This window comes from Alternaria postmessia (genome assembly GCF_024291825.1).
Source record: "Alternaria postmessia strain BMP 2775 chromosome Unknown scaffold_213, whole genome shotgun sequence".
NCBI classification, from domain to species: domain Eukaryota; kingdom Fungi; phylum Ascomycota; class Dothideomycetes; order Pleosporales; family Pleosporaceae; genus Alternaria; species Alternaria postmessia.
Window position 1 is genome coordinate 2,518 of NW_026260286.1, and position 11,602 is coordinate 14,119.

The following is an 11,602-nucleotide window of genomic DNA, read 5'->3' on the forward strand; positions in this document are numbered from 1 at the left end:
ATCTTCCCGCACCGAGAATGTCCCCCCAAGCTGTAAGGAGGTTACGTCCAAAAGTCGGCTTAAAATCCAGTAATCTCGAGTCATCGACAATACGTATCAACACCTCCATCATATCGAACGATTTTCGAATATCTGGGTCGATGAGGCTCATGAGCTCACTCGCCGGGTATCTTGGTGGTAGAGGTGCAACCAGCGAGTTATTATCGAAAACGGGGCTGTGAAGCGACGCGACCCACTCCCTCGCCTTCCGGACAGCATCAAACCTACATCGTTAGCCTCCTTCTTTGACACATCTCCCGATCACTTACTCATCCACAGCAATCTGATCTGCCAATCCTGTGACCGTCGCATGCACCTTCGCGCCACCAAGCTCTTCCGCTGTGACCACCTCTCCTGTCGCCATCTTTACCAGCGGCGGACCGCCTAGGAACACTTGTGCTTGATCTTCCACAAAGATCGTGTAGTCGGATAGTGCAGGATGATATGCACCGCCAGCCGTCGAAGAGCCGAAGACAACGGCGCATGTGGGCTTGCCTTGTTGCGTACGAACAGCGAGATCGCGAAAGATCCGTCCGCCTGCGTGGAATACTCGAAACTGTTGGGGGAGGAAGACGCCGGCCTATGAAACGTAAATTTTAGTTCGACGAAGCAATACGGATAAAGTCTGGACCTACTGACTGCACAAGTGCAATAATAGGAAGATCATTCTCTGTCGCAATTTCCGTGATGCGATTCTGCTTGATGACTGCCTGCATAAGCTGTCCGAAGTTGCACTAGATCGGGCATCCTCCACTCACCAGTATACTCATTCCACGCGCCACCACTCTGCGTTGGGATATGCGAAAGTACCATGCATGGCCGGTTTTCAATCACTCCAATGCCGGCTATCAGGCTCGCACATGGTGTCGAATCTCGTAGTTTATGACCGGCGAAGGCACCAAGTTCCAGAAAGGGCGAGTCCTGGTCCAGAAGGAGAGCGACTCTGTCTCGTGCTGCTGAGTGTAAGCCACGGAATCCAAACTCTGTGGGAGTTCAAGGTTGGTGTACCGAGTAATTGACCCCGTGAGATGTGTCGCTCGAGTGCTCCGGATTTGCCTTCTGAACATGTTTCCTCAAGTGCAGTGTAATACTGTAATAGTATCGACTGCCAGGATTCTTGGTTTTGCTGATACGGCTGCGCACTAACCCCGACCTTCGATTTGATTGACGGAAAAGCCAAGTGAGGTGCCATGTTTTCCGTGTTGAAGGTACGATTGCCGTCGAATGTATAGAGATGCGTGATAGTGATAAATGTTTTCGAATAACAACTACCATTGCTAGCCAACAGTCGTTCACTCGGCTCGGTACATTGAAGAGTTCACCTACTGTGACGCCGTCATAATCATGTGATTCAAAACATATCCGAGGATGATGAAAACGTGCGGGCCGTGATCCGTCCCCAATGAACCGTGCCAAGACGGCTTCCGCACGGTTCACTTCAATGGGTCTGTCTAACCGCATTAGGCCTTACCCGCTCTTGCAAACTATAAGCTTCGTGACTGCTAACCCTTAGCATTGTGTTGTCTTATAACTAGAGGCTCACGTCTCTCAAAGGTGCCGATTACTAATCTCTTTCACGATCACACTTGAAAATGCCGACCAAAGATTGGACCCAGCAATCATTGTCGCTAGTCCATGGATCGACCTCGACCCCCTTGTGGCATAAAACGCTAGGAGCGATATTACACGAACACTCGCAAACTTATGGGGTTAAGACCGCGGTGGTCGTGCCATGGCAAAATGTCAGATGCACATTCAAAGATCTGCAATCTAGGAGTGAAGCAGTTGCGAGAGCACTTCTTGCCAGTGGCCTCAAAAATGGCGATAGAGTCGCTATTATGGCCGGTAATAGAATTGAATATATTGAAATATTCTTAGCGGCTGCGAGGATAGGTTGTGCGTTGGTGGTGTTGAACAACACACATACAGCGAGCGAGCTGATCGCGGCGCTCGAGCGAATATGTGAGTTCACGTGTATCGGATCCTATGATTTTCATTACTAAATAGCGCTCTCTGAGCCACAGCCCCCAGAATTCTCTTTATCGCTCAAGGCGTCAGCAGTCGGTCATTTTCGAGCCATATTGAACAGCTGAAGACGAACATCGCAGCTGGCAAACTGGAACACTTACTCCGTGCTGTTGTCCTCACGCCGAAACAAGATGAGAGATTTCAAGGCTTATTCTCAAATTACGGAGAGTTCTCTCGTACTGGCCGAAGTGTACAACTTGCTGAGCTTTGGGAAGCGGAGAAACTGGTGAAACACGATGATGTATTGAACATGCAATTTACTTCAGGTAAGCTGTGCAATGAGTGGAGAGCGACAAGGTGGTAACGTTTGTGAAAAGGCACAACCGGTACTCCGAAAGCAGCGATGCTGACACATTAGTAAGCATTCTTCAGTCATCATTTGATTATAATTAATGGCTGTGTAGTAACATCGTCAACAATGGTCACCTCGTAGGCTCTCGGATGTGTCTCACGCCCAGCGACATCGTGTGCTGCCCACCCCCACTTTTCCACTGCTTCGGCCTTGTCATGGGTTTCCTGGCTTCCTTCACGCATGGCGCCAGCATCGTCTTCCCGGCCGATCAATTCGATGCCAGTCTCACGTACGATGCTATCGTTGCTGAACGCTGCACTGCACTGCTCGGCGTGCCGACAATGTTCATCGCGATGCTAAGCGTACTTCCCGCGAAGCGACAAAAGATCACTTCCATACGTACTGGACTGGCTGCCGGCTCTATGGTGCCTGCCCCACTACTAGAGCGGCTAAAAAAGGAGATGGGCGTGCGTGGGATCTTGGTCGCATACGGGATGACAGAAACTAGTCCTGTGACTTTCATGATGGGTCTTGATGATTCGCAGAAGCACCTGAATAAAGGACTCGGCATTGTGATGCCGCATACCAGTGCCAAGATTGTCGATGGGCAAGGCCGCATATTACCAAGAGGTTCCAGGGGTGAACTATGTACTAGTGGATTTGCGCTGATGAAAGGATATTTTGCCAACGAGGCCGGCACAAATGAGGTCATGCGACGGGATGAGGAAGGGGTGCTTTGGATGCATACGGGCGACGAGTGCATCATAACTCAGCAAGGCTACTGCGAAATTACAGGCCGCATCAAAGATATCATTATCAGGGGTAAGCCCACCTTGTGCTGATATTCATTCCATCTACTAAAAACACCAGGGGGCGAGAATATCTTCCCTGCTGAGATTGAGGAACAACTGCTCCGCCACCCTTCTATCTCCGAAGCTAGCGTCGTCGGTCTCTCTGATGAAAAGTACGGCGAGATAGTGAGTTGCTTCCTGCGTGTTTCCGGTGGGGAACAGAAGGTGCGTGACGAAGACGTGAGAGCATGGGTGGGTGCAAAGCTGGGAAGGCAAAAAGTCCCAGCGCGGGTGTTTTGGGTGGGCGATGAAGCTGGGTGTGTGGCCGTAGACTTTCCGAAAACCGGCAGTGGAAAGCATCAGAAGCATCTCTTAAGGGACCTAGGTGAGAGTGTTCTTAAACGGGAGAAGATGCAGGATCTACGAGTAGAGAGAGCAAAATTGTGAGTGGCTGGATGATGCTTGTATCTATTGTACACAATACTCAAGGGGTTGCTTAGCAACACTTTAAACTTCTCCATAACACATTTGTACCTCTCTATGTATATACTGCTTCTATATATATAGTACATAAGGAAACAATAAGAGAAGATCCATACTTTTTTCTAGACGTGCAGAGGTAGGCAGAAGCGCACAAGGCAGCGCGTGAGGCAGCGCTTAAGACAGCGTATATGATGATCCTGAGACATAATTGCCCTACTACCTCTCTCTACGCATATCGAATCTTGATACCTATATAGAGACAGAATATCTACAGTCTAATTTATATATAGTATAATGCAGTTACCTCTCCACCGTACACTAAGAGGAAAGAAGAGTGAATTTTACCAGAACTCTTACTGCTTGCAGCTTGCATGGAATGTGTTGCATATAACCCAGAAAGCGTGCTAAGCAAATCCCCGATTTTTGCATACAACGGGTCACAAAATTGCAGTGAACAGTGTTCCGAGTTAGTCTCTCGAGGACATGACTGTGTCACGAATTCGATGTGAACGAGTCGAATAACATGGTAGGCGGAATGCTCATGACACGATGTAGTCCTAAATGAAGACTACTTACTAAAGCTTCGCCTTTCCCTTTGCCATCACATAGACATCCCAGTCAGTTGCCCTCCGTCCCGCCTGAAACTCCTTCAACCCAAACTCCGACTCTCCCCCAGGCGCCATCATCTCCCCAAAAGCTTCTTCAATGCACTCTGTTTGACTCTGTTCACCTTCTTTGTTCTGACTCGCTATAACCAGTTTCTTGCTCAATGTCGATGCCCGTGGGGCAGCGTGCTTCAATCCCTGCAACAACTCATCCGCGGCACTGTCTAGCATGTCTGGGCTCTCGACTACCTTTGACACGATACCCAAGGATAACAACTCTGCGAGCTTGATAGGGCGCGCGGTGAGCATGGCCTCCCTGCCGAATGACGGACCCCATTCTCGAAGCACATATTTCGATATCGTGGCAGCACAGAGCCCAAGTTTGACCTCGCTCAGCGTGAACGTGCTGTTCGCCACCCCAATACGGATATCACAGGCAAATGCCAACCCCACACCACCACCAAATGCCGGGCCGTTGATTGCTGCGATAGTAACCTGTGGGGCGGTATCTATGGCCTCGAAAAGTCGTGTCAATCGTTGGAATTGTTCGGTGCTGGCTGAAGTGCTGCGTGCGACAGAACTATCATTGCCGAGATCCATGCCGGTACAAAAGAACTTTCCGTTAGCGGTGAGCACGATGCGCGTTATTGTGTCATCCGTCGCTACACGCGCGAAGAACCCAGTGAGGTTGGTGATGATTGATGCCGTTAGCGTGTTGCCATTCTTTGAGCGATTGAGAACGATCTTAACATTGGGACCCGAACGGAGGATCTGTAAACCTTCGAATCGGTCTGATGTCGGAAACCATACCATTTTGCCTCCTTCGTGTTGTCGTTCCGCAGGTGGCGCACGAGGGGTAGTGAATCCGTGTTTGCGAGCCAGAGCTGCCCCGACACGACTCCCATTTTCTCTTTTAAGTTGTTCTGATATCCAGGAACCAGTCCGCACCAGATCCAGCAGACTGACACCTGTTTGAACTCCAGCTCGTTCGAAGAGATACACGAGATCTTCGGAAGCAACGTTCCCTTTAGCGCCTGGAGCAAACGGACAACCACCAAGACCGGCCACACTACTGTCGAATGTACGCAGCCCGAGTTCAAACGCCGTCCAGACGTTCGACACTGCTTGCCCATAGGTGTCATGAAAATGCCCTGCAAGCTTTTCCGCTGGGATACCATGGTGGAACAAGTATTTCAGCAAGCGTTGCACATCTGCTGCAGCGCCGATACCGACTGTGTCTCCCAAGCTGACTTCGTAACATCCCATTGCTAGCAGTCCCCGCACGCCGTGGAGAACTGCTGCCTCCGCAGTTGGACCGTCGTACGGATCATGAAAGATGCAAGATATGTATCTAAGCCGGTGGTTAGTATAGTTCCTGTCGACTTGTGACTGTGAGGTCATCGCACACACCCTCTGACCTGCATTCCCTTCCCCTTTGCAATACCAGCCACTACTTTCGCCCGTGCCAGCCCCTCTTCAACAGTACAATTTGTATTCGCCTTACTGAATCCCTCGGTCGCACCTACGAAGACTGCGACCTCCTTGACCCCCAGCTTCATGGCTAATTCCAATCCCTTCCTATTCGGCACCAAAACCGGCAGCCTCAGATTGTCCTGGCTGATCAGATCCTTGACGACGCCGTGCGACAACACTTTCTGATTATCAGCCAATTGCGGAACCGCTTTGGACGAAACGGCGGATGTGACTTCGATTGCGCGTAAGCCAGCTGAGTGGAGGCGTTGTATGAGGGAGATCTTGGTTGCAGTGGGGACGGGCGTCGTGATGTTTTGCAACCCATCGCGAGGTCCGACTTCGACGATGCGAACATGGTCACCGGTAGGAGAAACACTAGCCATTCTGACGATTGTCGTTCAAACGTTAGGGAATAGGTTATGTCGTGTAATCTAGCTGATCATCCAGTGTGATATGGGTGGCGGAACTAGGCTCTGCATGGCTTGACGACAGTGTTTTACTGTGCACATGGAGACAAGCGGAACCGCGATATCCCTGGACTGGATCCGTGTGTGGAAGCGAGGTAGTGGCAACTGCGCCATAGGATTGCGGGCCGCGTCCCGTGGTCTATACGACCTGGCCGAGGCCACGCCCTGTGCGTGCGAGTTTACCGAGGCCGTCTGTGAATTATGGGGTAGCGGGGTGGAGGCGCGCCTTACGGCTCTTCGGGAGTGTCAGATGAAGGCTAGTCCCAAAACTGAGGGTTGAACGTGCAGTTATCAGTCAGTGCAAGCTTATTGCTTCCTAATCCAGCCAAAATAATGTTCTTTCTATTTGATTCTCTTGCAAAACTCTTGACAACCATACTTCTTTGCGGTGGAATCGAGTTCGACTTTCAATCAATCTGGGCAACCCGCGCTTTTTCAACTCTGAGATTGAGAGTGGAAATTTTGGCATACGCAGGTGCACATCTTGTTCTGAATACTCCGTCGTACTAGAGGTTGTGTTTGCAAATCACAACATAAAAAATATATCTCCAGATTACCAAGTTCCAGGCTAAAGAGTACATACACTTGGTAGTTAGGACAGAACGATAAGGTCATGCCGGTTTCGTAACGGCTGGGCGTGGTTGTCACGGTGATGGGCATCAATTGGATTGGAGTTCCTAGCGATAGCAGTCTGTTTCAAAAGAAGAAATTCTCCATCCGATAATTAAGTCCAGGTGCAGTCTTCATGGATGCTATAAAACAGTAGTGAGTAGACCCTATCCATATGGATACAGAGTGCATGTAAGTCGAGTCGTTCCGCGTTAAAACCGACACAACAAGTCACTACAATGGCCCGGCTACAATCACTCCACTTCCTTCCCTTCGTCGTTTTCAGCCCTAACCTCGCAAAGCACACTTCCCTCCTCCACCGCCTCTCCGCTCTGCCTCACGTTTTGGAAAACTCCCTCGCCAGGTGCCAGGATACTGACCTCCATTTTCATGCTTTCAATCACCATAAGCGCCTCCTCTTTCTTCACCACCTGGCCGCTCTGCTTCAGAACCTTCAATATCTTACACGGCAGTGGTGCTTTGATGATACCTCCACCGCCATCCGCAGCATTAGCAGCTGTTTCTCGCAAACTCTCAGCATAAGCGAGCGTGCTGAAGACCTTGAATTCTACCCATGTACCCAGAGCGGGAATCTGTGCGTAAATCGAGACGCCAAGGTTTGGATCACTAGATTGGGGCGTCGAGAAGATGACTGTCGCCTTTTTTCCGGCGATGAACGCGGTGACTACATCGGAGCGATAGGACGCTGAGGCTCGGAGGGGGATTATGGATTCGAGATCGTATGCGCTTGAAGACTGCGAGTTGGAACTTTTGCTGCGGACCTCGGAGCTGATGGCGTTGTACCGGGCTGTTACTATGTTGGCAGGGCTTTGCTTCATGACTGAGGGTTTCTGCGGCCGGGGCACAATGGTTACAGAGAGATACATTTTCCGCGGGTCGTTTTCGACGGGCTCAGCGATGATTAAGGAGCCGTTCTGATGCGCTTCATCCTTGGGCGTTCCTTCTGCGATGTTAACAACGATGCCAGTCAATCGGTTGATTCGATCGAACCGTTGATTCCTATAGCCGACCCGGACATTGCGGAACACTGATCTCGAGGTTTGCTGGACCGATCTCTGATACAGCCACGCTACTGCCCCAAAAGAGCGGTACACCACTTCCGCATCGAGTGTATACGGGTTCCGCAACAGCCTAGCCAAGTTTTTTCCGATAATAGATGTCGTGTATGCGGGATCTCTAAAATCGGGGAGCATCAAACAGCTCTGTAGGAAGACTTGGTTGGTCCGGACTCCGACACATGCCATGTTCGCAAGAACCTTGAGCATCTTTTCAATTGCTAGTGAACGGCTTGAGGCCCACACAATCACCTTGGCGATCATCGAGTCGAAATAGATTGACACCTGAGAGCCGTCTTGGACTGCTGTCTCGTAACGGATATCACGCCCTGGTCCAAGGATGCCTGGAGCGGGCTGCCATAGTCGTATGGGCCCATGTTCGGGAAAGAAGTCGCGACTGGGATCCTCTGCGCATAGTCGGCACTCGATGGCATGGCCATTTCGTGGTACTGTCCTTAATTGTTCAAGAGCGTCCAATCTCCCTCCCGTGGCGACGTACAGCTGCAATGCCACCAAATCCAGCCCGGTAATCTCTTCAGTGATTGGATGTTCCACCTGTAATCGTGCGTTGACTTCCAAGAAATAGTACTCCTCAGTAGCAACATCTACGACGAACTCGACCGTCCCGGCACCTTCGTATGCAATGAGTTCTGCGATCCGCACAGCAGTGTTGCTCATACGCGTGCGCATATCACCGGAAAGCCACGGACACGGGGCTTCTTCAATGACTTTCTGATGTCGACGTTGCACTGAGCAATCCCGGTCCCACAACGAAACGACTCGTCCGTGTTGGTCGCCTATAATTTGTATCTCGACATGTTTGCCAGCCTCAATGTACTTTTCAAGGATGCAATCGTCCGAGCCAAAACTGCGCTTGGCTTCAGACTGTGCGCGCTCGAGCTCGCCACGCAAGGCCGATGGACTGCGAACAATTCGCATACCTTTCCCACCACCTCCCGCGGAAGCCTTGAGCATGACCGGAAATCCGATGGACTCGGCTGCCTCCTCGAGGTCTTTTGAGCCCTGGCTCGTCCCGGAAAACCCAGGAATCAGAGGTACTTCTGGGGCATGCATGCTAAGATAGGCCTTGGATGTTCTCTTGTTACCCAGCGTTGACATGGCGATACCGCTTGGCCCGAGGAAAATGAGACCAGCATCTCTCGAGCGGTTCGCAAAGTCGGGGTTCTCACTCAAATAGCCATATCCTGGATGGATGGCGTGTGCGCCAACGTCGAGGGCTGTTTTGATGAGTAGGTCGACATCGAGGAACGGGTTGGTCGAAGCACTCTCAATGAACCCTAGATCAAAGGCTTCGTCGGCTTCTGAAACATGGCGTGATAGTTTGTCTCTGAACAAATAATTAGCGTCAGTGAATTGGACAAAGTGAGCGAACACACTCTTGGACATAGACCGCGATCGAGGTTAAGTTGAGCTTGCGGCAGGTGGCAATGACCCTGCATGCTATCTCTCCACGATTGGCGATAAACACTCTCTGAACCTTGGGCTGTCCGTCGTTGTTGAGCAAGAGCTGTGCCACAAAAAGAGATGGCCGTTGGCTAAACATGTTCGAAAGCTCGTCAAGACAATTATTATCAAATGAGAGGAGCAATCATGGGACGAATTATAATTGGACTGCAACGCGCTACTCTCACTGGATAGCAAGATTGCTGGTTAGTGCATCCATGAACAGGGCGGCGCCATCCCACAAAACATGTCCCGGCCCCGCACGGCTGCATCCGCGCCAAGAGAAATGTTCCGGGTACAACCCCAAGCGCGGCCCGGTTGCGTGAAGCCGAGGGTGTTGTAGCCGGACAGAGAAGTGAGGTCTAGTGAGGCTAATTCAGCCTCCTCTGTGCATATTACGATAGACGCCGAGCTCTGTCGTAACGAATCACGATCATCCTTCCCAAGCTGAAACCTGACCACCAACATGTCAATCACACCACTGTATAGCGACCCCCTCTACCTTACTCGTTCAGCTAGTCCCTATTACAAGGACTCGCATCTCCGACTCCAGCATGAGCTTCGAGAATACGTTGCCACTCACATATCGCCATTCTGCGAAGAATGGGAGCTCAAGGGCAAAGTTCCCGCCGATGTGCTCGCTCGCCATGCCGAACTTGGATATGCCGCCGTATCGGTATATCCCCTCGCTACCGAATATCTCAACGGACAGCGTCTGCCTGCTGACATTCAGCCCGCCGAGTGGGATGGATTCCACGATCTCATTTTCATCGACGAGATGGCCAGGTGCGGATACCTAGGGGTGATATGGGGTCTCAGCTGTGGAAACTCTATTGGAGCTCCTCCGCTAGTCAACTTTGGCAGTCATGAGCAAAAGCTTCACTTCCTGCCTGACGTACTACAAGGAAGATCCAGGTTCTGTTTGGGTGTGACTGAGCCAGATGGTGAGAGCTTGTCCAAATTTGAGAATACTTACACCAGCTAATAGTGCACAGCCGGGTCAGATGTAGCGAACCTGACAACCACTGCTGAGCGTCGCGGCGACCATTATGTAGTCAACGGGGCCAAGAAATGGATCACAAACGGCGTCTTTGCCGACTACTGCATGGCAGCAGTAAGAACGGGAGGACCAGGAGCAAAGGGTGTCACAGCTCTCATTATACCGCTGAAGGCGAAGGGTGTTTTGTGCAAGCAGATGCACAATTCTGGTGTTAGTGCCAGTGGTAATTCTCCGCAGTATTCTCAAAGTGCCTAGATACATTACTGACTGCTTAGGCTCGACCTATATCGAATTCGACGACGTTGAGGTACCCGCACAGAACTTGATTGGACGGGAAAATGAGGGCTTTGCCATCGTCATGTCAAGTATGGATACATTGATACGCTGTGTTTGATTGCGATGTGGTCAATCGACCAGTACTGACTTCTCCAGACTTCAACCACGAGAGACTTTGGCTGGCGTGTACGAGTCTTCGCATGGCCCGTGTATGCGCCGAAGACGCATTCAAGCATGCCATAATTCGCGAGACATTTGGAAAGAAGCTTATCGAGAACCAAGTAATCCGCAGCAAGATCTCCCAGTTTGGGCGGAGCATCGATCCTGCTTATGCTTGGATGGAGCAACTTGTCTTCCTGATAGAGCACGGAAAACAAACAGGTCAAGATCCAGCAATCAGTGGTCCGATCGCGAACCTTAAGGTCCTTGCTGGTCAGACCCTCGAGCGGGTCAATCGCGAGGCACAACAGATCATGGGCGGTCTTGGATACTCCCGTAATGGTCGCGGGGCAAGAATAGAACAGATCAGTCGCGACGTGAGGGTTATGGTGGTCGGTGGTGGTAGCGAAGAGATACTAGTCGATCTTTCGGTTAGTCAGGAGATGAGAGCCATGAAGCAGTTGCGTGGGCTGAAGGAGTCTCGATTGTGAGCGCAAACCAAATACGAAATGTTCTTGATCAAACATATACGTTCGGGCACTGTGACCATTTCTGTATCTATTCGATGAAGAGGCGATACAATGGAGGGAGAGAGCGTATATGTGACTTACATCTGATGGTGGGGGAGGGTGATCTCTGCCGCATCCTCTGTTTCGCCTACGCAACATTGCCCAGTCGGGAATAATCCAACGACAATGCCCCCTGAAGGAGCATTTCAAAGTCGGTTGTATCTCCAGACGTGGCATTCAAGGTCGTCACAACGTCCGGACTGTCGCTTGCACTTTGGCGTTCCTCAGCGGTATTTGAGGTAGGTCGATTTGAGCTCACCAACCAACTGTA

The 11,602-nt window shown here is 50.9% G+C and overlaps 5 protein-coding genes across 5 annotated transcripts; 2 read left to right on the top strand and 3 right to left on the bottom strand.

Moving 5' to 3' along the window:
• Window positions 1-304: 304 nt before the first annotated feature.
• Window positions 305-809, bottom strand: J4E82_011491 (uncharacterized protein; the record flags this gene model as incomplete). The annotated part of the gene is made up of 3 exons (XM_051737695.1): window positions 305-619; window positions 675-749; window positions 798-809. The coding sequence occupies 3 exons, from the start codon at window positions 807-809 to the stop codon at window positions 305-307; spliced, it is 402 nt and encodes a 133-aa protein (XP_051582542.1).
• Window positions 810-2,574: 1,765 nt separating this feature from the next.
• On the top strand, window positions 2,575-3,597 carry J4E82_011492 (putative NRPS-like protein biosynthetic cluster; the record flags this gene model as incomplete). The annotated part of the gene is made up of 2 exons (XM_051737696.1): window positions 2,575-3,181; window positions 3,230-3,597. The coding sequence occupies 2 exons, from the start codon at window positions 2,575-2,577 to the stop codon at window positions 3,595-3,597; spliced, it is 975 nt and encodes a 324-aa protein (XP_051582543.1).
• A 611-nt stretch (window positions 3,598-4,208) lies between these two features.
• Window positions 4,209-6,094, bottom strand: J4E82_011493 (putative secondary metabolism biosynthetic enzyme; the record flags this gene model as incomplete). Its single annotated transcript, XM_051737697.1, has 2 exons — window positions 4,209-5,589; window positions 5,649-6,094. 2 exons carry the CDS (start codon window positions 6,092-6,094, stop codon window positions 4,209-4,211), a joined length of 1,827 nt encoding a protein of 608 aa, XP_051582544.1.
• A 947-nt stretch (window positions 6,095-7,041) lies between these two features.
• J4E82_011494 (uncharacterized protein) lies at window positions 7,042-9,427 on the bottom strand (the record flags this gene model as incomplete). The annotated part of the gene is made up of 2 exons (XM_051737698.1): window positions 7,042-9,211; window positions 9,261-9,427. The coding sequence occupies 2 exons, from the start codon at window positions 9,425-9,427 to the stop codon at window positions 7,042-7,044; spliced, it is 2,337 nt and encodes a 778-aa protein (XP_051582545.1).
• A 366-nt stretch (window positions 9,428-9,793) lies between these two features.
• On the top strand, window positions 9,794-11,253 carry J4E82_011495 (uncharacterized protein; the record flags this gene model as incomplete). The annotated part of the gene is made up of 4 exons (XM_051737699.1): window positions 9,794-10,271; window positions 10,323-10,550; window positions 10,603-10,692; window positions 10,760-11,253. 4 exons carry the CDS (start codon window positions 9,794-9,796, stop codon window positions 11,251-11,253), a joined length of 1,290 nt encoding a protein of 429 aa, XP_051582546.1.
• Between the last annotated feature and the right edge of the window lie 349 nt (window positions 11,254-11,602).